Source organism: Acinonyx jubatus, chromosome B3, assembly GCF_027475565.1.
Source record: "Acinonyx jubatus isolate Ajub_Pintada_27869175 chromosome B3, VMU_Ajub_asm_v1.0, whole genome shotgun sequence".
In the NCBI taxonomy this organism is placed as follows: domain Eukaryota; kingdom Metazoa; phylum Chordata; class Mammalia; order Carnivora; family Felidae; genus Acinonyx; species Acinonyx jubatus.
This window is the reverse complement of record NC_069386.1, coordinates 34230425-34255142: the sequence shown is the minus strand read 5'-3', so window position 1 is coordinate 34255142 and position 24718 is coordinate 34230425. Positions and strand designations below refer to the sequence as shown.

Here is a 24718-nt window from a genome sequence, read left to right as displayed (position 1 = left end):
TCTTTATTCTTGAGAGAGAGAGAGAGAGAAAGAGAGAGAGAGAGAGAGACAGACAGACAGCATGAGCAGGGGAGGAGCAGAGCAAGAGAGGAACACAGAATCCAAAGCAAGCTCCAGGCTCTGAGCTGTCAACACAGAGCCCGACGCAGGGCTCGAACTCACAAGCTGTGAGACCAGGGCCGGAGCCGAAGTCAGACTCTCAACGGATTGAGCCACCCAGGCGCCCAGGAATTCAAATTCTTAATTCAAGTTAACAAAAAAGAAAAGCTTTCCTTTATTCCCCTCTGGCTGCCACCCTCCAGCTCCTCACTCTGAAATTTTCATCCGCACCTCATCTGTGCCACCCTCTATGGTAACACCAAGGTTCCTTTCCACATCTGATGCTCCCTCAACGCACTATGGAATTTCAAAGCTCTACACCACTGCGTTTGCTGTTCTTTGGCCTGGACAACCTTCAAACTGTCTATCTGGCCCAGGCTCAAGCTTCACCTTTTCACCTCCTCCTCCTCCACCCTACACATCTGTGCACCCACAGCAATTTATATACACCTCTATCACTCCCTGGCTTTTAACATACTGTATTATATGTCTGGCTCTTAAAACTTTTGAAGGCTGTGGCTAGATCTTTCTCATTACGGAATTTTTAGGACATACACAAAATACAATAGTATCACAAAAGTAAATACAACAGTATCATGAACCAGCCAACTACAACAATGAATTCATGACCAACCCTGTTTCAACTCTACCCCCTACTACTCACTTCTCCCATCCGCCCACTCACAGATTATTTGGAAACAAATCCCAGACTTCACATCGCTTCATCTGTAAACAATATACTTCTAAATGTTTCTCTGAAAGATAAAAACTCTTTGCAAACATAACCACATCGCTACCATGATCACATTTAAATCTTTTTAGGTAATGGTTCCACAATGCCATCACTTATCCCGGTGGTGTTTACATTGCCTCATTTTATTTTTATGATTAATCAGGGTCCAAGTGAAGTCTATCATTGCAATTGGTTAATATGTCTCCTAAATCTCTTTTAATCTCCAGATTTCTCCATTTTTTTTCTTATTATAATTTACTTTTGAAGAAACTAAGCCATTTGTTCTAAGAGTTTCCCATGATCACAATTACATTCACTGCATCCCCATGTTGCTCTATACCTGTATTTTCTGTTAAATGGAGGCTCTTTGGGCAAGACTATCCATAGGTAGTAATGAATATTTCTATCGGGAGAAATAGACAACAACCCATCTGGTTGTCTTTCCCTTTGAGACCTTAGTAGCCACTGATAATCACTGTCTGTGCTCTAGATCCATCAATTCAATAGGAGCTGGGAAACTGTGACATATACCAATTCCATCATCCCAACTTCATCTATCAGCTGGGATGAAAACACCTTGTATAAAAAAGAAACCTCCCTCATCAAATACTTGGTTGGCTTAAGGAAAAGTATCATACTTCATTCTTTGTCTTTATTTTCTGGTTCTTAAAAGACTACATCGGCTCCCTAACATCCTCCAAAAGTGACAAGTTTCTCTTTGTTTTGTAATCATTATTATGAATGCACAGATTTAAAGACTAGTACACTGCCACATTATCCTTATTGATGATGGAACTGTCCCAGCACTGGCCACGTGGGAACCTCTTCAAGTTGGCTCCTGAGTCCGAACCTTTGATAGCCCCCTTGCTTGCTAGTGTGACAGAGGATTCCAAGCTCCACTTACGCATTTTCTACTTCCAACTTGGAATTACCTATTTCTTCACAGAGGACTTAATTATAATTCACTCTTGAGCCTAACTTATGTGTTCCATCAACGTTTTCCAAACTAAATAGGGTCCAATTCCTGAACTAATAATTTTAAATTTGAAAAATGTGGATCGTGCACAATAAACAAAGATTTACAATCATTATTTCACTCTTATTAATAAGCAATTAAGGGGCGCCTGAGTGGCTCAGTTAAGCGCCTCTTAGTTTCCGCTCAGGTCATGATCTCACAGTTCATGGGATCAACCCCTGCCCCCCTGACCCCCACCCCATCAGGCTCTGAGCTGACAGTGCAGAGCCTACTTGGGATTCTCTCTCTCTCCCTTGCTTTCTGCCCCTCCCCACCCTCTTGCAAAACAAATAAATAAACTTTAAAAAAAAGAAGTAATTAAAATCCTTAACTACTCAGGTCCCTGAGTGGCTCAATCAGTTAGGCATCTGACTCTTGATTCTGGCTCAGGTCATGAGCTCACAGTTTGTGAGTTCGAGCCCCACATTGGGCTCAGCAAGGACAGTGCAGAGCCTGCTTGGGATTCTCTCTCTCCCTCTCTTATCCTCCCCCACTTGTCCTCTCTCTGTCTCAAAATAAATAAATAAACTTAAAAAAGAAATCCTTAACTACTCATCATTTAAGTTCTTGAATTCCCTGTGTACCAATTCAACTGTCTGCTTTAGTATTATAATAAAATTCAGCAATTCAAATAAGCATGATCACCTGGAGTTAAAATCAAAAGTATAAAAACAGGGCTTCTTTATTGTGATCTTCCTTCAAGAACCACAAGAAATGCAATGCAGGGATAACTCTAGGAAATTGTCTGAACAAAACTTTAATTAAGTTAAGCGTTTTTAATTAAAGGTTGGCATCCTGGGGGCGCCTGACTGGCTCAGTCATGAAGCATGCGACTCTTGATCTCAGGGTCGTGAGTTTGATCCCCAGTTGGGTGTGGAGATTACTTAAAAAAATAAAATAAAATCTTTAAAAGAAAACAACAAAAATAAAGGTTGGTATCCTAAATGAAATTGAGTAAACAATGCTCAATTAAGTATCATGAGTTTAAATGTAACAATTTGTGATCTTAATTCTTACTATTCACATTACCCAAAAATCATTGTTATAATAATAATGTTAACATCTTTTCAAATGTACTCCAAAACAGAAAACGCTTCTCAAAATCATAACTGAGACAAAATTTAATCTTTTATACTTTCTAAACATCTCATACTTGTGTTCTTAGTGGGAATCAAAGGAATTTTTTTGAAGATATTTTTCAGTTGCTGTATCTGTAACTCTAAATGTGTTTAGAAACACCAATATTTTTTCAGGTTACTGAGATATTAACAAGATGCTTTAGAACGTATTTGGTTGCTCATTCATAAAATTCATTGCCCCCAAATCAGAGTAGCCTAGAGAAACAGCAGAAAACTAACTGCAGAACCTCCCATCTCAGAGATAACTAACAATCAGCATTTACTCCACTACAAATGATAAGTATAAGTACAGTTTAAGTGGAACCCCCTTCCAAAATGTCTGTTAACAGTATTTGTTACTGTGACTGTTCTGGAAATACAGTCTCTTAATTTTAATTACTCAATTTTCCTAGTCTGAACTAGGTGAAAACGGAATAGTCTATTCTCACTGTACACATAATTGTATACATAATTGTACATATAATTGCATATGTAATTGACTAGATTTGAAATAGCATTTACAGTCATTCAATTATCCCTTTCAGAAATCTGAAGCTCCAATTTAGTGATTAAGATAAATGTCAACAACAAAAATAGTTTTATTTTATGATTAAAAGATGCAGCTATCTCCAGATTCATCTAGTATAGGACAAACTCTCAAATGTATTTTACCCACAAGTTATAATTATGAACTACATTTATATATATATATAAACATAACCACTGTTGAGTGAACTCTAAACTCATTGGCATATTTATAACCATGGTACTATTCAAAATATTTTAAATGACTTTTTCTACATATAACTTAGCATGTTAAGCTAATAATCTGTATTTCACATACTATAAAATATTTACATACCTCAGTCTATTGTTAATGCATCTCTTTCAAATAAATAACCTTAAATAAATACAAGAAGAAAAAGATTTATGAAATACACATGTTAAGATTTTTCTTCCTCAAATCAAAGTTGTGCAGAGAACATTATGATGATTACCATGATAATTAAATGACTGCTTTAAGATTCAAATTAGGTAATCATGGGGGTAAAAGGCAGGAGGGGAAGCAAGATACATATACATATATATATATATGTACACATATACATATATATATATACACACACACACATATATATACATATATATATACATGTATATAGATATAGATATAGATATAGATATAGATATAGATATAGATATGCCTTACACCAGATTATTCTATATGGATCAAACACTTATATGTTAAACATGAAGCAAATTAAAAAACTAAAAGAAATTAGGTAGATTTTTTTCTTTGCTTAATATTACAGAGTAAAAAGATGAAAATATAATGTAAACCTAAAAGTCACAAAAGGTTGATAAACTGAATTGCATAAAAATAACCACTTTCTGCATAGCAAAAGCCACCATAAACAAAGTCCTAAGATGAATAACCAACTAAGAAAAAATATTACTCCTACTAAAATGGCTAATTTCCATGACATAAAGTATGTACAAATGAATTTAAAAAATCAACAACCCAATAGAAAAATGCAAAGGATAAACTGTTCATGAAAAAGAGAAAAGATCTATTGGGAGTTGGATTGGAACAGCATTGAATGTATGGGCCAATTGAAAGTTGATGTTTTTAAGATAATGAGTGTTCCAATCCAAAACATGGTTATTTATCTCCTTATTTAGGTCTTTAGTGATTTTCAATAAAATTTTGTGATTTAAGAAAGAAAGAAAGAAAGAAAGAGAAAGAAAGAAGGAAAGAAAGAAAGAAAACATGCAGCAGGCTCTTAAAAGCATGGAAGAAATAATTTCTCACACATTGGGTACATGATGTATGGAAGGAAATTTAACATTCTTCACTATTACAAATGCGCATATCCTTTAACCCAGCAATTCTTTTAGAAACTGATCCTACACGCACATGCACACACACACACACACATACATACACACATAAACTTGAAATATACACAGGTTTATTCATCATTGCATATCACAGCAAGGATCTGAATGAAGAAGCTCTGATTGGGCCTAATTATTTACAATTTAAAAATGATATAGAATAAGTACAGTATGCTATCATTCCCATAAAGGGTGAATATTTATATTCATATTTGTTTGTATATGCTACACTCTGAAGGAATATGCAATTAACTGGTAACACCAACAATATATACACGTGTGACCAAATCTGCCTGACATTTGGGATTATGGTATAGATTGAAAGCAAAAGGAATCTATTTCTCCTGTACATTCATTTCATTCTATCTTGGTTTGGTGTTATTCATCATCACACTCATTTATTTTCATTTAAATATTTTACAAAATTTATTCTAATGTCTAACTTAAACAGAAATGCTCACTTTTTCTTTTTTATTATTTATTTATTTTAAGAGAGAGTGAGAGAGAGAGAGAGAGAGAGCGCGTGCGCATAAGCAGGGAAGGGGCAAAGAAAGGGAGAGAATCCCAAGCAGGCTCTGCGCTGTCAGCATGGAGCATGAAGCAGGGCTCAAACTCACGAACCATGATATCGGGACCTGAGTTGAAACCAAGAGCTGCATGCTTAACCGACTGAGCCACCTAGGCGCCCCAAAATGTTCATGTTTTCTAAGCAGGCAGATTCTGTCTTTTTTATACTATGTATTTCTCTTTATCTTTATGCTATTTTAAGAAAAAGAATGCTCAGTTTAGTAAATACTAAAGATTTAAGGTTGGAGAGATGCACTTCATGTTCCAAATGTATAAAATGCAAACTGGCAGGCTAACAGCAATAACAATTAAATACTCTGCATTTCTAGAGGAGAAAACAGGATAAAATTAAGGTATAGAAACCTCCCAGTGGGATGTGGATCTGTAGCCAAACAAAATGGGAAAATATAGCAAATAAATATAGAAAAGCTTATCTTTTACAAAGCTGAAAGGCAACCTGCACTACAAAAAAGTTTAATCTTTAACTATGGTGACCTCTGATATCACTAAATATTTGTCAATTATTATTTTAAAAAACAACGTGAAGCAAAGAAATCTCTTATGTGCTTATAAAACAAGTCCATGCTTTATTAAACTTCAAATCATCAAGTATCGTGCCATCTATAACTTTCCTTTTTTTTTTTTTTAACTGGAAATTAAAGAGCCTAGTTTTGCCACAATGTCCTGTTAAGACCGAGTAAAAACATCGCAGAAGTAGGTGAAGAGAAAGCCACAATTCTGAATTAACTCCTAACCAGAAGCAGATTAAATAGTATTCTCATAAAAAGCACATAGAATCATTTAGTACAATTTGTGCCACATTATAAAGGCCCCTTTTAGTAACTCCAAGTGGGCAAACTGGGCAGTTTGGGCATCCCATCTCGTGTACGTTTCTGACTCTTCGCGACTTTTTAAAGCAACCTTTCATTTAATAACGCAGAATTTTGATGACACTGCCATTCTTCGGACTTGCCAAATTATCCAAATCCCAACATCTGCAGTCAGGCTGTTTCTCAAGATTTCTGATCTGCTGCCAACTAGAGAGAGGCCCTGAGTACTCGTGAGCGTGCACGCTGAGGCCGGGCTGCCGAGCGCCGCCCGCCTGTCCCCCCGCACGTCTGTCCCACAGGTGAAGCTCGGCCCCGCAGGACCACCACCTTCCCAGCGTCACCACCACTTCCAGGACCGCTCCCTACGATGCTTTGTCTGCATCTGCGCCCTAGTCCGTCCGCCTCACTCAGAAATCCAGCTTCCCCAGTGATACAGCGACGGCGGCCAGCACCCGACGTCCCCTGGGCCTCGGAGTCTCGGACCCGAGGAGGGTGCGGAGTGCGACGGGCCGGCACCCGGGCCGCTGCCCTGCCCACCCGGATCGTGGGGCGCTAGTCCCCCCCGTCCCGGCCCCCCGCGGGCCCGGCCCGACAGGACGCGCGTGGGGAACCGGGCCAGCCCCGGGCGAGGGGAGGGGCCGGGGTCGCCGGGGAAGAGGGGGGCCAGAAACCCGGGATGGAGGGAGGAGTGGGGCCAATTGAATCCCGGAGCGCCGGGGTTTCATCCAGGAGTTTCGGGGACCTGGGGGTGAGCGGCGGGGGCTGTGCCGTGGCGGCGACGGGGAGGGTCTCCAGGGTCTCCGCGCCGACGCCGAGCCCCGGCCCAAGGGAGGAGGAGTCCCCGGGACGACGGAGAGGGACGAGCTGAGAGGAGGCTGAGCAGGGCGGCGCGCGCTTCCGAGCAAAGGACCCCGCGGCTCGCGGGAGGGCAGCGCCGGCAGCCCTGGCAGCCCAGGACACGCACGGGCCATGGGACTCACCGCGCTGGCGGTGGCGACGGCGGCGCCAGACGACGCGGGGCCGGACGCCTCCTGCCTCCTCAGGCGGGACTTGAGACTCTTCATGGCCAAGTCTTCGCAGTCCGGCTCCTGGCGGCGCGGCGCGCCCGAGCCGCGCGCGAACCTTCAAGTGTGCGGGTTGCGAGCGCGCGGCGAGGCGACGGAGGCGGCGCCGGCGGTCCCGGCCCCACCTGCCACCTGGGGGGCCCCCCGGCTGCCCCCGGCTCCGGGCCTGCGGTGGGGCTCCCCTTCCGCAGCCAATCCTCCTGCGGCCCTGGCGGGGGTGGGGCCGGATCCGGCCAATCGGAATCCGGGAAGGGGGCGGGACTTCCCTTCCAAACTTCTTAACACCCTTCCTCTCCCTGCTGGAAGAAAAGTTTAGAACTTCAGCCGCGGGACTGGCGTAGGTGAGCGGTGGCTACTTGGAAGGACGTGGGAACCAGTCTCCAGGCCACCGGTGCCTGCCTATTTTAGTGGTCTCAAGTCTAAAGAGAGCAGAGGGTCCAACCTAAGCCAGCTCGCGTATTGGCCGGATCCCCCCCCCCCCCCCCCATCTCCTACCCATGTGCTTTTTCCCAAGTTAAGTTCCCTTTCTTTCGTCTGGTCCCAGGAAGAACACACAGCTTTCAACTTCCCTGCCGTCGGCCGGTGTTTTACTACACAAATCCCAGTGCCTGGAAACAACCACACGCATCTAAACTCCGGAAACATACCACAGCCTCTAAGGAATAAGGTGCGGGCGCTACAGAAAAACATACAGTTAAGAACAGACTTTGAAAGACGTTACAGTAAATGTTAGATGGTCAGTGATTATTTGTTGGGGAAGAACCTGCTGCTTTAGAGAGAAAGATGGAATGGCGGGGGAGAGAGTGGGAGAGCATCAATAAAACATAGTGGTAAAGACAGTGGTGAAAAAAGGAGAGACGAAATTTTTGAGAAAAAGAAATAAGTATACCTCTAACCCTTTGTGCTGTGCCAAGGAAAAAAGAGGAAACAAGGTCTAGTGCTTTCCATATAGTCACATTTTGCTACACTTTTTGCTTTCTCACTTCATCTTCCCTCTCTGCCCTAGTATTCCCTACTTAGCCTACTGAATTAGCTTGTACTCCTCCAAAAAAGAAAACGAAAAAAGCCTGGATCTTCCAATGAGAATCCAGGCTTTCAGTAATACTATTTCAGGTAAAAACTTATAAATTAATATGGATAGTAACATATTTCTTGGTTCTCAGCTGTAATTGTCCTCCTTCCTCCTCCCCCCCGCAACAAAAAGTATTTAACTAATATCTATTAGATCAGTCTGCACAGATTTTGTTAAGACATCACAATTCTCTGAATCCAATCCATTCATTTATTCATTCAACCCACACATATGTTTAAGGAGTACTATACACAGCTAGTTACCAGAGGGAAAATAATAAACATGGTATGTTGCTTTGCATCCAGGAAGTTTACAATCAATCTAGTGAGTAAGACAATAAAACAGGTAATCTCACTAAAGTATGTAGAGTTTGCCTCAGCTGCTAGGAGACAACATAGATAGCCCAGTTCTACAGTCTAAGTTCAAGGAAGATCTGATGGAAGAAGCAAAGCCTGATTTGATACTTTAACTTATTTAAAAAAAAAAAAAAAAATGACCCACATAGCCAAAGTGATACAAGAAGTTGCCAAAGGAGAACATATCATGGCCTTTTCTTCAAAATATTTTTCATTTTCTGCAAAAATACACTAAAGCTAATGAATTAATTCATCCTGTCCAGAAATTCGGATTAATGAGAATCATTTAAAGGAAGGACGAAGAGGGGCGCCTGGGTGGCTCAGTCGGTTAAGCATCTGACTTCGGCTCAGGTCACGATCTCACGGTTCATGAGTTGAAGCCCCCCATATGAGGCTCTGTGCTGACCACTCAAAGCCTGGCGCCTGCTTTGGGTTCTGTGTCTCCCTCTCTCTTTGCCCCTCCCCTGCTCGCTTGCTCTCTCTCTCTCTCAAATAAATAAACACTTTTTTAAAGGAAGAAAATTTTTTAAAGGAAAGATGAAGAAAGGCAGGTGAGCAACACCCAGTAATTTGCTTTTAATATGACATCTTCAATCATCATTAGGGTCCATTTTTCCCAGCAAAATATTTATTCTAGCAGGCACCCATTTGAAAAGACAAACAGTCCATGTTTCTGACTAACAATGGATTCTTTTTGTCTGAAAGGTCAGTGGCTTCCTTTAGAATTTCCTTAGAAGTAACTCAAGGTTTTATTTAAATACTGTTAAAAAAAATTTTTTTTTAGAGCTCTCTTGGAGAGGCAGCATCCAAAGATTGCGTTAGCCCTTAACAAAAAAGTAATTAACAGTGAATTTTGTCTTGATTAGTTCTATGAAAGGAAATTTCTTTGACTCTTCCTCTTTCCTCAGATCCACAACCATACAATTTTTGGTGGCTCTTTTTTTTTTTTTTAATTTTTTTTAACGTTTATTTATTTTTGAGACAGAGAGAGACAGAGCATGAACGGGGGAGGGTCAGAGAGAGAGGGAGACACAGAATCGGAAGCAGGCTCCAGGCTCTGGGCCATCATCAGCCCAGAGCCCGATGCGGGGCTCGAACTCACAGACCGTGAGATCGTGACCTGAGCTGAAGTCAGACACTTAACCAACTGAGCCACCCAGGCGCCCCTGGTGGCTCTTAATAAGGGTGCCTGTGGACAGTTGTGTCTCTGTCTTCACCTGCCACTACAAAGCCAAAATTCTCCCATATCGGGATATTCTAGAAGTTTCCCAACCAGTCATCCAACCTCCAGTCTCACCTTTCCCATCACCAGTAAATTACCAGCCATCCTCAAAAGTCTTAACAAAATATTCCTCCCTTGCTCGAAAACCTTCAGCAGCTAATGAAGGAAATCTAACTCCTTTACTTGGCATTTAAAGCTCTACAACATGAGCTCAACCCTGTTCTCCATCTGACGCTCCAAGCAAATTACTCTTCAGTTCATTCCTCAAACATGGGTCATGCCTTTCCATTTCCACATCTTTATGAGGCTATTCCCTCCTCCAGTCATTTGCTATCTACATTCAGCTAACAAAATCATACTCCTCCAGGAATGATTGGAAAAAGGCACGAGGTGTCTTCTGGAGTACTGTACTATTCCATCTGGTTACCTAAGCAGAGCGCTGGTTATGTAACTAGTGTGTTCCATTTGTGAAAATTCAGTTAGGCTGTAGTCTTTACGAGATGTACGCTTTTAAGTGTGTGTGCTATACTTTAATAAAAAGGTTTTTTAAATCATACATCTGTTCTAAGTGCCCTCCTCTATCCTAGAGCCTTCTCTGATCACTCCACTGAAAGTGATCTCTCCATCCTCCAACGGGTTAAATTGGGTCTCCTAGGATACTAACAGATATGTTCTGAACAAGCATTTCGCTACTAGACTCCAAATTCCTTAAAACTAGGGGATAACTGATATATGTTTGAGTCTCTTTTGATACTTAGCACGTAGTGGTAAGTGCTCAATAAATATCTCTGAATGGATTGATGCACTCTTTTAGAGTGCATAACGGTTGTTTGTTCCAAGTATTCATGGACAGGATTGGCAACCCCCTGTTTATGAGTAGGAGTAGTGGCTATCTCCTGTAGCATCCAAGTTCTCATAGCCCTGGTAACTGGCTTCTTCTCTGTTGTTACTGGATAAACCAAAGGAAACAGACAGAGCCACAAGCCCAGCCTGCATCAGTTTCCAAAAATGTTGGGCAAGTTATTTTTATGAACTGTCTGTATGATGTCCCCACGGTGTCTGTGTCCAGTGGCCTTTATGGATTTTTCCAGGCTAGAAACTTGATAGCTGATGTCTGCTTATTCCCATTTGAGAACAGCTAAGTAAATAGCAGTGGCTTGAATATGGAGTGAGGCTTTTTATATTGATCTGGAAGCCCCCTACATGAAGTAAAGTCACTATTATTAGCACTCGGCCAGACAGGTTTGGTTTTGTTCACTATCATCACTATGGTTTATTTTTATCTTCCCTTCAGAGCAAAAGGCACTTATCAAACGTGGATGGATTTTTATTTGTTACCATACCGAACCTGTATGAAAGCTTTTGTTTTGCTTATGTGTTACAATTTATGAAGCCAGGAAGGGAAATGATGTTTAGAAAAGCATTTTAATGTAAAGGCTCTCAAATAATACCAACGGGCAAAGTTAGTCTCCTTACCACCTCTATCGCTTGACCCCTGTTGTCAAGGAGCTTGTGTTCTAGACCGGGGAACAAAGCTAACATGTATAGCTCAGCTGGCAAACGACTACTCACTGAACTGCAGAGTAGGATCGTGGATGTGGGTGGTATTCAGGGAAGGCAAAAAGCAGGAGATAAGTGTGGATGAAGGGATGGTATCCAAGAGTGGACGGAGCTTCAGTGAGTGCCCACAGGTGACAAGGAACACCAGGGAGGAAGAGGATGCCGAGGGGACCAGCCAGAGCAGGTACAGAGAGCACAGTTGGGAGATGCCTACTGATAACAATCTGATGACAGTGGCAACAAGCCGACGAAGACCATTCCTTAGGAACATAAAGAACTGACACACAAAATCAAGTGTACACATAAAAAGATCCCTTTTGAAACAGGAAAATCTTCCAGACAAACTCTGGTTATGAACTTCGTGTCCAATGACTTCCCTCCTCACTTTTAGAGCTTCCTGCCACTCCGGGTAGCCCAGGGAACCCAGCCAACAAAGCCCCGTCAAAATTCCTTGGAGGGAACCATGGTCTCCCGGCTCAGATGCCAGGGCATAGCTGCCAGAGCCACGTGTGGCCACGAGGTCATGAAGAAGGGCACCCCCAGCCACGACTCCTACAGCAGCCCCAGGAATGTGAGACCTGAGGCAGTTCTCACACCCTCTTCTCTTGCCACATTCAAAACTAAAACACGTTGCATGAGAGAGCTTTTAAAAAATAAATAATAGGTCATCTTTGGCACTGATTCAAAAACCATCTGCATCTCTAGTAAGCTCTCCGATGACCCCATTCTGGAAAATCTAGAGTAAGAAGAAGAAAAGTGGGAAGAAAGGGTGGCTTCTGCTCCCTAGAACCATAGGCACTTGTGTGAGTTTTCTTAGTTACTCAGCTCAAAAACTCGTAGGGATGTCAGTTCCCTCTTACAGAACCTTCTCTAATTTCTCCCATGGAGAAATTATCACTCTGCTATAGCGATCGTTAAGTCTGCTAGCTATCTCCCAAAGAGGCCTGCTTTCCATCTATCTCTCTGTCCTCCATGGCATTTACAGACTGCCTTTCACCTACAACACACCAAATGTGCCATGGGTTTCAATATTGAAAAAGGGAGCAAAAGAGCAGGGAGGGGCATGGTCAGCAACTTCCTTGGCATAATTGAGCTTACACCTAAAAAAAGCAGTTGAGATACTCAGTTATTTCTTTGAATCCAGGTTTAATGTAGAAAGAAAGAAAGAAAGAAAGAAAGAAAGAAAGAAAGAAAGAAAGAAAGAAAGAAAGAAAGAGAGAGAGAGAGAGAGAGAGAAAGGAAGGAAGGAAGGAAGGAAGAAAGAAAGAAAGAACAACACGTTTCATTTGGTGAAAAATAACCTCTGTTATCAAGTCTTGATTATACAAAGCTCTAGAAATACCAATGCTTCGCTTTAATGAGATCAATGGCCCTAGGTACACATGGTTCAAAGGCAGAAGCTCTTGATTGCCTCTCTTAAAAACAGTCTTACTTGTCCTGGAGCCCAGATAAACATAAAGCATTTGGTTCAGGGATCAGTAACTGTCTGACTCCACAGTAAACTTTCCTGGACCTTGGGGTTTTCTTATCTTGGCTAGGATACCAGGATATGCACAAACAGTGAGCCAAAGACTCCCAAGATTCCAGCACTCCTGAATAAGTAGATAAAGAAAGCTTCTTGCTTTTGAGTTGAAAATATGGCCGATAAAGACTATCTCCATAGAATTTAAATGAAATTTTTACTTTTTCTCCTTATAATTTTTGCCTTCCGGATCTTCAGGGGAATTTTTAAATTCTGGCAAGGTATCAGTAAATACTCTGGATTGAATAACTAAATTACTGATAAATTATGTGACTGGTACACTCCATGCCAATCTTTGCTAATGAAAAAACATTGCAGATAAAATAACTCAAGGTAAATCTCATATTCAAATGCACTTGGTAAGTGGCCCAAGCTTTATGATGCATGTTTAACAATGATCTTACAATTACTTAAATTAAAATTACTATTGACCTGAGGCACCTGGGTGGTTAGTTGGTTGAGCATTGAACCCTTGACTTCGGCTTAGGTCATGATCCCAGGGTTGTGGGGAGCCTGCTTAAGAGGCTATCTCTCCCTCTGCCCCTCCCCCACTTGTGTCCTATGTGCCCTCTCGTTCTCTCTCTCAAAAAAAAAAAAAAGAAAAAAAAAAAGGACTATAGTGATTTAAATTATCCCAAAAGAAAGGCTATAGGCACCATACTGGATAGGTAGATGTTCTAACAAAGCTGTATGTAAACACAGCTTATTACATATATTATATTTCATATTACATAAGATTGCATATTATTTTTTTTTGTTTTTTTTTTTACATTTATTTATTTTTGAGGAACAGAGTGAGACAAAGCCTGAGCGGGGGAGGGGCAGAGAGAGAAGGAGACACAGAATCCGAAGCAGGCTCCAGGCTCTGAGCAAGCGGTCAGCACAAAGCCCGATGTGGGGCTCGAACCCACAAACCGTGAGATCATGACCTGAGCTGAAGTCGAAGGCTTAACCAACTGAGCCACCCAGGTGCCCCTATTTTATATATTTTTAATGTACTATTTGGAATTTTCATAAAATATCTTTACAATTTCATATATCTTTATGTAAGTCCTGATTTTTATATAAAAATTATATCGATATAAGTGTAGATAAAACATGTATTTTTAAAAATTTAATCTTAAAAATGAGTTCCTAGGGCACCTGGGTGGCCCAGGCAGTTTAGCATCTGACTCATGGTTTAGGCTGAGGTCATGATCTCACAGTTGCCGAGATTGAGCCCCTAGTCAGGCTCTGGGCTGACAGCAAAGAGCCTGCTTGGGATTCTCTCTCTCCCTCTCTTTCTGCCCCTCCCCTGTTCCTGCTGGCTCTCTCTCTCTCTTAAATAAATAAATAGAACTTTTAAAAATGAGTTCCTTGCACAATATTATACAGGATTTATAGATGGATAGATGGATGGATGGATGAATTTGGTTACCAAAAGTCTCAGACTTCTGCTTTTTGGAAAAGAATAGTTGATTAAAAATTTTTCCTGCATGCCCCTTCTTCAAAACGACTTGCATCAATGTTTAAATTAGCATAAAAATTAAAATATAATTTATACCAAATTGGTGATATTTAATTACAATGCTGATTTGAGAGAAATTTTTTAATTAAAATATGATTCTTAAATACTGCAACTTTATTCCACTTTGCATATAAGCCATTAGGGCTGTTTTAAAAGCATACATTATTCAGAGACATTTGTCCACTATTCCACCCTCATAGATAAGCCACATATATATTCTTTATATCATCTGTATCAGTTTGGTACAAGCATCAAGAGATATTCAATAATAATTGATCAGTGTATACTTTTCCTATGGCTATTTTATGAATACTGTTGCCACAAGCAAATATTCGAAATAACTAATAAATTAAAATACCAATACATCCTGGACTTCAAAAGAGTTACGTTTTAATTTTGCCATGCTAAGTAGAAGCATGTATGTATTATGCTCTGTAAACTTCAAAACCGTCCCTAACCCAAACAACAATTAAGAACAGCTCCTTTGAACCTTCGAGGGGCGTGGCCCGTGAATCTCCCGAAGATCAAGGCACAGCATTTTAAAGCTAAGCTAAAAGGCATGTTTCTTCCACTACTGAGACGCAGAGCTCTGAAAGAATAATAAACTCTCACGATCCAACGTCTTAGCTCCTAACTCTGAAGTGACACTCATCAAGTCAACAAATGCCAATAAGCCTGAAAACCTTACCACCCAGAGGGCTGGGCTCCCACGAAGCAAGTAAACCCTAACTGAGTAACCTTGGGGAATTCCCAAATATGAATCACAGCAAATCACCCAACAACAATAAAGGTTGCTCCCACTCCGACACGAACACATATAGCCAGAAAGCCCCCGTTCACGAGCGAGCACACTATCCAAGGCAACACTATCCAGCCTATGGCAGAATGTCAACACGTTTGCATGCTTTTGTCTAAAGGACACTTCTCTCCAGAAAGGAGCTGAAGTGACTTACCACAAATGTCATTGCCATGCTTCCCATAACAAAAGTAGGAAATGAGCCTGAGGAAGGGAGAATTTGTGTTCGCTGTTGGAACAAAGATTACTGCTGTCCTTGAGTCTGAAATGTGGTTTTCAGCTTCCTAAGAGCCAGGGCAAAACAAAACCGGGAACAATCAGTGACAGCTTTAATAGTGGAAAAGGAAAAGGTGAAGCAAGTTCTCAATGGAGGTAAAGTTTTCCTGATGCTGCCTTCCAAAAGAAATTTCTCGTGTGGGTGTGGCTTTCTATGTGGGGCAGGGAACAGTATAGCAGCCGGTCTCCTCAACGATACCAACTATTGCATTTAGAAATACCTTTGTTGGGCGTCCAGAACGTTCATTCATTCACACAGCAGTTGTTGGTTAGTCACAGGTGATGTGTGAGGCAACGCTAGGGAAACAGCAGGGGCCAAAATAGTGAAAGGATCCACTGGGTCTCATGAGCTGGATTCTAGCAAGGCTGGTGGGAAGGAGACAAAACAGATGAGTGGACAAGATAAATGCAGACGGTAGATATGAGGAAAATACAAAAAGTAACATGCTGGAGAATAAGCTCCCGTAGATTGGGTGCTCAGGGAAGTGCTTTGGGGAGAAGTGACTGAACTAAGGTCTGAATGACAGAAAGGAGGCTGCCACGTTTAGATGTGAAAGTAGAACACTCCAGGCAGAGGAAAGAGCAAATGCCAAAGTACAAAGGGGCGGTCCAGCTTGGCAATGTTGCAGGAGCATATGGAAGGCCAGTGTGGCTGAAGCACAATGGGAGAAAAATATGAGCCAGATGAGTTTGGAGAGGCAGCCTGGGGCCAACACAAGTAGGGATTGTAGGCCAAAGTGAGGATTTGGGATGGTTTTCTAATGGAAAGCTAATGAAGATTTCCTGATAGGAAGCTAATTAAGCAGGGGATGATGGGGTCTTATTTATATCCTGAAAAAAGTCTTCCTGCTTCTAGGGAAAGAATTGATCATAAGTGACTAGGAGGGAAAGCAGGAGGGCATGAACAGGATTGGGATACAGTCTAGAAATAGAAGTGACTTCCTAGTAGACTGGATCTGGAGAGGGAAACCTGAGGCAACGAGGTGGATGGAGATACCACTTACTGAGTGGGGATGACATTGGGAACTATGTTTTGAAGGGAAAGCCAGGGGTTCTATTTTGGTCATGCTGGTCGGAGCTGCCCACTGGGGAGCCAAGGGTGGAGATATTAAGTAGGCGGCTTAAATAGCTAGAGTGAAACTCCTTGGGGAGGGGGCTAGAGACACAGCCTTGGGAAACCTGGGCAAATGCATAGAGCTTAAGGCCATGGGACCAGATGAGATCTATCATGGGAGAAAAAGGCCAAGGGCCAAGAGGAGAAGGTCCCGCATAGGAGACAGACAGGGATGGCCAGAGGGCAGTCAAAAAACCAGAGTGTGGTGCTCCAGCAATCAAGGGAGGGTGGTTTTTCAAAGGCAGAATACTGCAGAGAGATGGACGAGCATGAAGACAGTTGAGTGACCATTGGGTTTGGCATTATGGATGCCGCTAATGACAAAACAGCTCCCGGCGGGAAAGAGAAGCCTGAGTAAACTGGGTTCAAGAGAGAATGGAAGGTAATGAGGTAGAGGCTATGACCAGTGCGGTGTGAAGGAGAGCAGAGAAGGGGATAGTAGCTGGAAAGTGGCAAGGGAACCACAGAAGGCTTTGTTTTTTTAAGAACTACTAAAACTTTTTTGTAGGCTGGGAGAATGAACCAGTCAAGGAGAAAGACTGAAGAAGGACTGAAGAAGGGGGACACAGATGGGAGTTAAGCTCTAGAGAAGGTAAAACAGAAAAGGGGGGGTGTGATCCTTTAGATAGGAGCTTGGACATGCCATCTGCAATAACACGAGTGAAGACAAAAAATACAGGTATAGACGCACAAAGGTCGCTATATTTGTGGAAGGAAAAGAAGAAGGTCTTTACTGTTGTCATTGCTTCTGTTTTCCTGCGAATCATGACCATCAGTTAAAAGGAAGATGGGCAATGAGGACACAGGGCGTTTGGATGTTTCAGGAGAACAAGAAGGTACGAAGTAGCCAACATTTCTCAGTCCTACAACTCTGAAATATCAACCTGATCTGACTGATCTACGAAATCCGCCTTGTTACTCTGAGTGTATAAAGATAATTTCTCCACTGATCTCTTTCTACCTGCAAAGCAATCCGCTTAGATAGGGACACCCAATATCTCAACTACCAGGCGGCAAACATTGGTTTATTCGTGTTCCTAAGCTATAAAGGTACAAAGGTCAAAGTATTTGTTCACCAAAGCATTCCATCTCACCCTTTTGTGTGTGCGCTTCTTACGGCTCAAAACCTGCCACTATTACTACACAATAAGTAAAAGTTTGTGAGATATTGCCATGTGCCCAGCACCGTGCCGAGTCCTTTACATGTTATTTTTTTAATACTCCCCGCAAGTAAATGAGCAGTATGTACCATTACTCCAGTTTTAAGAATGATGATGCGGAAGCTGACATAGGCTAAATTACATCAATATTAGAGAAGGGGCGGGACAGAGAGTCAGCAATTATTAATCATGCTATGTAGTTATAAATGGAGTTGTGTAAACAAACGTAAAACCGAAGCCTAATCAGGGATTCCCACTTGTAAAGAATTTGCTCATAGAGAAAAAACAAAAACAACAAGACAAAAAACACACAACAAATGATAAAGTCAAAACTTAAATAAAATGACCTGTAAGTGATTTGCTATAGAAAATTAAAATACTTCAGAGAAAAAGACCAAAACTGGAAAATGGGAATTTAGAAATCCCTGTTGACAAAACTAGGGCTGTTGAAAAAGAAATTCAACCCCTGCTATACTGGTAAAATGTCTGATAGCTGACTTTTTTGGTGGTGGTCAGCTGGTGGGGGTGGGGGGAGGTTTGTAGTAACTGTCAACTTCCAACTCTCACCATGGAGAGACAGCAATGTGACATCAACCGGCTCAAAAAAAACAACTCCTTTGAAATTTACCAGTCGGCTCTTGTGAGGTCACCCCAGCACACCACGGGAGGCAGTTAGAATGAATCCTTCTGGAACCACCAGAACTCATGTTCCCTCAGGCAGGTCTAGCAAGATCTCAGACTGTCAGCTGTCCGAGATTATAGCCCCCCCACCCCAGGAGCCAAGTCAATGAAATAAAAAGAGAACTCCAGCCCCGAATTATGCTGAGTCTAATGTATTTTTGATACTAGGGTTAGGAAAAGTATAACAGACCAGCTTGCTTTAGTCTTTGCATTTTGCTGGTACTTCCTCTTTTTTCCAAAATATGGAAAAGATGAAGTGAAGAAGATATAATCACATCTAGAGATTCAGAGTAGTCATTTCCTGGGTAACTCCGGGTCTATGTCCTCAAGCAGGAGTCATGGCTTCTTCCAGCAAGTGCCCAGGAAGTCAGTGTTGATTTATTGGATAATGTAAGTGACTGAGTTTTCTGAATGAAAACAATTCAGACACAGATTTAGCTTAATGCCATTTTAAACAAAGGATTCGTTGACCTTCTGGTTTCAGGTTTAAGAATATGAATACTCATGGGGCACCTGGGTGGCTCAATCGGTTGAGCTTCCGACTTCTGCTCAGGTCACGATCTCACAGTTCATGGGCTCACGCCCCGCATCGGGCTCTGTGCTGACAGCTCAGAGCCTGCTTCAGATTCTGTGTCTCCCTCTCTCTCTGCCCCTTCCCCATTCATGCTGTCTCTCTCTGCCTCTCAAAAATGAATAAACGTTAAAAGATTTTTTTAAAAAAGAATATGAATACTCACAAAATCGGTGCGTTTATAAAGTCATGGGCGATTGTCGTGTGAACTTTCAGAATTACGTATTTGCAGTTTCATCTCTGAGTCAAGTCGGAACAAGTTTGGTGGAGAGTGCCAGGTTGAAAAACCACTCTGAGGTAGACTCAAGCTTTCAGACATGTTCCCTAAGGGTTGTTTTTTCAATTGTTTGCTCTTTGTTTTTAATATTAATGCTCCTGACATCATAAAAGCACTGCATTCTAAATAAAAAATCAAAACATTCAAGAGCCCAGTCAATGCTGTCCAAAACTGAGATTCTAGATAAATATCTCAAGCAGCTAGTGGTGTAAACAGCATCATTAAAAACAAGGAGAATCAGGGGCGCCTGGGTGGCTCAGTCGGTTAAGCGGCCGACTTCGGCTCAGGTCATGATCTCGCAGTCCGTGAGTTCAAGCCCCGCGTTGGGCTCTGTGCTGACAGCTCAGAGCCTGGAGCCTGGTTCAGATTCTGTGTCTCCCTCTCTCTGACCCTCCCCCGTTCATGTTCTGTCTCTCTCTGTCTCAAAAATAAATAAACGTTAAAAAAAAAATTAAAAAAAAAAAAAAGGAGAATCAAGCAACAGGAGAGCTAGTGATTAAGAACATTCATTTGTTCACTCGTTGAATATTTACTGGGTGCTTCTTAAGTGCCAGGCATAGTTCAGACTCCCTGAGACTGATCGTTCTTCCTAAAGAACAAAGATCCAGATGTGAAAAGCACTAGGGTAGCTGCAACAGAATGGAAAAAAAGGCAACAGATAGAGATAGTCTGAGGGATGGAAGGTGGGGCGGGGATCCAGATCCTGTAGTGCCTGGTAGGATATTGTGAGGGCTTAAGGCTTTTCTGGGAGGGACATGGGAAACCATATCATGGTTTTGCAGTAATCCAGGCAAGAGGCAATGGTGAGCAGACCAGGGTAGTAGCAGTAGAGAAGTGGTCAGATTCTGGATATATTTGAAGGTTGAGCCAATTAAAATTCCTGATAGATTGATATGAAACGCAGTCAGTTATGAATCTGAGCACTTGGAAGTTGTCTACTGAGATGGGGAAGGCTGTGGACGGAGTAGGTTGTCGGAGGCAGGGTGGGATAGGGCAGACCAGGGGTTCGGTGTTAGACATGTTCCCTATGAGATGTCCATTACATATCCAAGTGGAGATGGCAAGTGGGAGGCTGGATGTATAAATCTGGAGCCCAGGACAGAGGTCTGGGATGGAGAGATAAACTTGGCTGTGGTCAGCATATAGTTGGCATGAGACTATATGAGGTCACCAAAGGAAGAAATACAGCTACAGAAAAGAGGGCCAAGGACACTCTAGGACATTCCAATATGAACGGGTTGGGAGAAGATAAGGAACAAAGGAGATAGATATGGAAAAGTGACATCCGGTGAAGAAGGAGAAAAACCAAAAGAGTGTGGGGTCCTGCAAACCAAAAGAAGGAAGTGTGTCTAGGAGGAGGGCATGATCAGCTGTGTCAATGTCGTTAACCAGTTGCACCATTAGAGACTGAAAATTACCACTGGGTAATCTGAAAACTGGAGAGACTAACAGGAAGTTTCCAAATAAATTTTGATGTACACAGCTCCATGCACACACTCCAAACTTGGCACATTTATTATGCTGTTCACATGTTTCTCTCCACATGTTTCTTGTTCAAGAAACAATTTTGTGAGTTTCTTGAAGATAGGGACTTTGTCTTATTCAACTTTGTATGCCTTAGCCTAATCCAATGTATCAGTTTACTAGTGCTGACCACAAATTTATGACCACAAATTTAGTGGCTTAAAACAACGCAGCTCTGGGGCACCTCAGTTGATTAAGTGTCCAACTCTTGATCTCAGCTCAGGTCATGGGTTCTCAACCCACGGTTCGTGGGTTTGAGTCCCTCATCAGGCTCCGCACTGTCAGTACGGGGCCTGCTTGGGGTTCTCTCTCTCTCTCCCTCTCTCTATCTCTATCTTCCTACCCCAATCACATGCTCTCTGTCTCTGTCTGTCTGTCTGTCTCTCTCTCCCAAAATAAATAAATAAACTTAAAAAAAAGTCACAGTTCTGTAAATTAGAGGCCAGACACAGGTCTCACTGGGCTAAAATCAAGGTGTCCATGGAATGTTCATTTCTGTTTTTTCCAGCTTCTAGAAGCTGCCCTTATTCCATGGTTGGTGGCCCCTTCCTCCATCTTCAAAGCCACATCTCCCTCTCACTCTGAAATCAACTAGGAGACACTCTCTGACTTTAAGGCCGCATATAATTACATTTCTCCACCCCCCAATTATCCAGGGTAACATCTCCATCTCAAGGTTCTGAATTGAATCACGTCTGCAAAGACCCTTTTGCTTCGTAAGATAGCATATTCACAGGCCTCTGAGGATTAAGACAGGGCCATCCCTGGAGGTCATTACTCTGCCTATCATACCAAGTGACTGACACATAGATAAGCAGGCATTTGGAATACAAAGCTTCTACAGTTTTCCTTTTGACATTTATCACACTGCATCAAAGGCCTAAATTCCTTAAAAGACTGCACTCCCTCCAAGAGTGGATATATTACACCTTCGTTCTTTACTGTATTCCCAACACTTAACACAGGTCAAGAAATAGGTGCTTAATTAATATTTGTCGAATGAATGAGTAAGTGAGCAAACCTATTCTTTCCCATCAGCTGCTAGAGGGGAAATCTCTTCTCTGAGTTTAGCAGATAATGTCTGAACCTTTCAAGAGAAATAGGGCTCCTTCTTTAGGAACAGGTTTTTACCTTCCTTGTCCTCTCTTACGTCTGATCTAACAGGCTATGCGTGGTCTAGCTCGGCATAGACAACTTCTCTACATAAGATGGAAGTGTCCCAAGACAGACTTTTCTACACCTTGCTTTTTCATTTTGATGAGGGCAATCTTTCCAACAGCTGCTTAGGATGCCATTATTAAACAGAAATGCAAGAACTTAGGACACCTTTATAAATAGGGCGCTAAGGTGGTAACTCGAATGTGGTAGGATTTCAGGCATCGGAGGCAGAGAGAATGTGACCCGTCCTGTGTGGAAAGGACACAGAAAGAACCGGAGTGGGGGGTGGGGACAGGGTGCAGCCAGAAGCCCAGATGTGGGTCGCAGGCAGATCTTAAAGAATGTTAACATAGAGAAGGCTGCAACAACCAGAAGGCAGCCAAAGAAACCTGGATGCAAGGAGAGGGAAGGCCAAGGGAGCCGAAAGAATGGGCACTGAGGGCTCTTCACAACCCATCGCCACCCTCAACCAGGTGCATCTTCCTCTGCCCCCTAAGTATCTCCACCCCTTGGAGCAGATGCAGGTCCTCTCCGCACCCCCACCCCTCGGCGAGCGAGCACATTCCTCTGCTCACATCCTCCTGCTTCCCGGGATGCATCGGAAACCATGGAGCACACCCTCCTGCCTGGGCTGTCACCTACCCAGGTTTCCGGGCTCCCCTCGCCCGACTGGTATTCCTGCTACTTCTCTGAACTTCCTTCAGTCATTCTCTGGATCCACGTTCGTATTAGTTTCCCAGGATTGCTGTAACAAGTACCACAAGCTTTGTGGCTGAACACAACGGAGACGTACGGTCTCACGGTTCTGGAGGCTAGAAGTTCAAAAGCAAGGGGTCCGCAGAGCCATGCTCCTTCTGAAACCTGTAAGGGGGACTCCTTCCTTGTCTCTTCCAGCTTCTGGTGTTTGTTGGCAGTCCTTGGCTCATGGCTACGTCACTCGGATCTCTGCTTTCCTTATCACACGGCTATCTCCCTGTGGGCCTCTACCTTGTCTTTTTTTCTGAGCGTCTCCTCCTCTTGTCAGGAGACCAGTCATATCAGATAAAGGGCCCACCTGCTCCAGCTTGACCGCATCTTAATTAAACTAACTATATTTGCAGTGACCTTATTTCCAAACACGGTCACGTTCACAAGCATGTGAACCCCCTGGTTCAGGAGTAGGATCTACTGCATCCTACAGTGGGGATGCAGTTCAACTTAGAACATCTTCCTCGAAAACCACGGTCTACAGAGACCCCCTCAGAATGCACAAGATAATCCTTTGAGGAAAGAGAAGAAAATATTAAAATTCTATTTAATTTATTTTTTTAAAAGGCAATAGGCCTTCTTAATGTTTACTGGGTTACCGATACTGGTGATTTCCCCCATGTTCTATTTGTCAGCGTCCCATGTCCTGCCCTATGAGTCCTGGGGGCATAGCAGAGGGAATAGCAGACACTCCCAAGTAAAGAAGGGGTTGATGGAAGGACCCCTGCGTCTTGTGTGAGTTCAGTGTATCCCTGCATATTGCAATTTACGTGAGTCAGGATAACATCCAGGTGACCACTTTTATAAAAACAACATGTTTATACGGCAGAATCTTTACAATGCTTGGTACTGAGATAAAGCACGACCACGGAATTACTCTAAAATGCAATCGAAAGAGGAGGTTCTACTTTATTTTACAAAATTAAAGATTTTCCAATTCTGCTCACCTTTTCTGTCCTGTGATGACTAGTAAGTAGCATGCCACCTAGCAAATATCATTGGGGAAGAAAATGAACGTCTGGGAGCCGCAACTAGAAAAGCATCGTAAAGCTAGGCGTTGCATGGAGGGGATGGACTAAATGGGCGATGGGCGTTAAGGAGGGCGCTTGTCGGGATGAGCACTGGGTGTTATACGGAAGTGATGCATCACCGAATTCTATTCCTAGGTCTTCTGTGGAAGCATGCACTGGAAAATATCCACCCACTGGCAAAGAGATGCCTGGGCACAGGCGTCAAGTGGGAAACAGGTAGTCTCCAAAAAGGATCTTTAACTTCATGCTTGGCCCCACACCATCTGGGGTTTTCAAACTATATTAACTTAATTGCATGACCAGGCACCTTGAAGCCAAGAAACTGGCATTGAAATTGTTTTTAAGGGTGCCTGCGTGGTTCAGTCGGTTGGGCGTCTGACTTCGGCTCGGGTCATGATCTCACGGTTCTTGGGTTGGCACCCGCGTCGGGCTCTGTGCTGACAGCTCGGAGCCTGCAGCCTGCTGCGGATTCTGCGTCTCCCTCTCTCTCTGCGCCTCCCCTGCTTGCCCTCTGTGTCTCTCTCTCACAAACAAACATTAAAAAATATTTAAAAAAAATATTTTTAATCTACTCTACACTCATGGCAGAAGCAAACTAAAGCAAAGTAAAACCAACTCGGAGGGACACAACCTCAACCTAGGTTGGATATGATTCTTCTCAATACAGTTTTTTTTCATGAGTAAAGTAGTTGCCTGGTTAAAAACTAGTTGAGTTGTGGGAGTCCAGGTTAGAGGTTCTGGCACATGGGTGGAAGTGGGGTGGAAACTAGGAGGTGGATTGAAAGATTTTAGAGGATCTCAGTAGCCTTGAGGACTGAT

General features: G+C 42.7%; 1 protein-coding gene and 1 long non-coding RNA gene across 6 annotated transcripts in view; one reads left to right on the top strand and one right to left on the bottom strand.

Moving 5' to 3' along the window:
* The window catches only part of UACA (uveal autoantigen with coiled-coil domains and ankyrin repeats), a 95672-nt gene extending 88177 nt beyond the window's left edge, over positions 1-7495 (bottom strand). The window contains exon 1 of the mRNA XM_027067663.2: positions 7242-7495. Within this exon, the coding sequence (XP_026923464.1) occupies positions 7242-7325 (84 nt within the window). The 5' untranslated portion in view covers positions 7326-7495. The remainder of the gene's footprint in view (positions 1-7241) is intronic.
* Positions 7496-7553: 58 nt separating this feature from the next.
* Positions 7554-24718, top strand: part of LOC106974198 (uncharacterized) — a 31075-nt gene continuing 13910 nt past the window's right edge. For 4 of the 5 annotated variants that reach the window (XR_008299062.1, XR_008299061.1, XR_008299060.1 and 1 more), the window contains exons 1-4: positions 7554-7666; positions 7870-7992; positions 17259-17342; positions 24035-24115. This is a non-coding gene — a long non-coding RNA (uncharacterized LOC106974198). The remainder of the gene's footprint in view (positions 7667-7869; positions 7993-17258; positions 17343-24034; positions 24116-24718) is intronic. The other variant, XR_008299059.1, reaches the window with a different exon arrangement.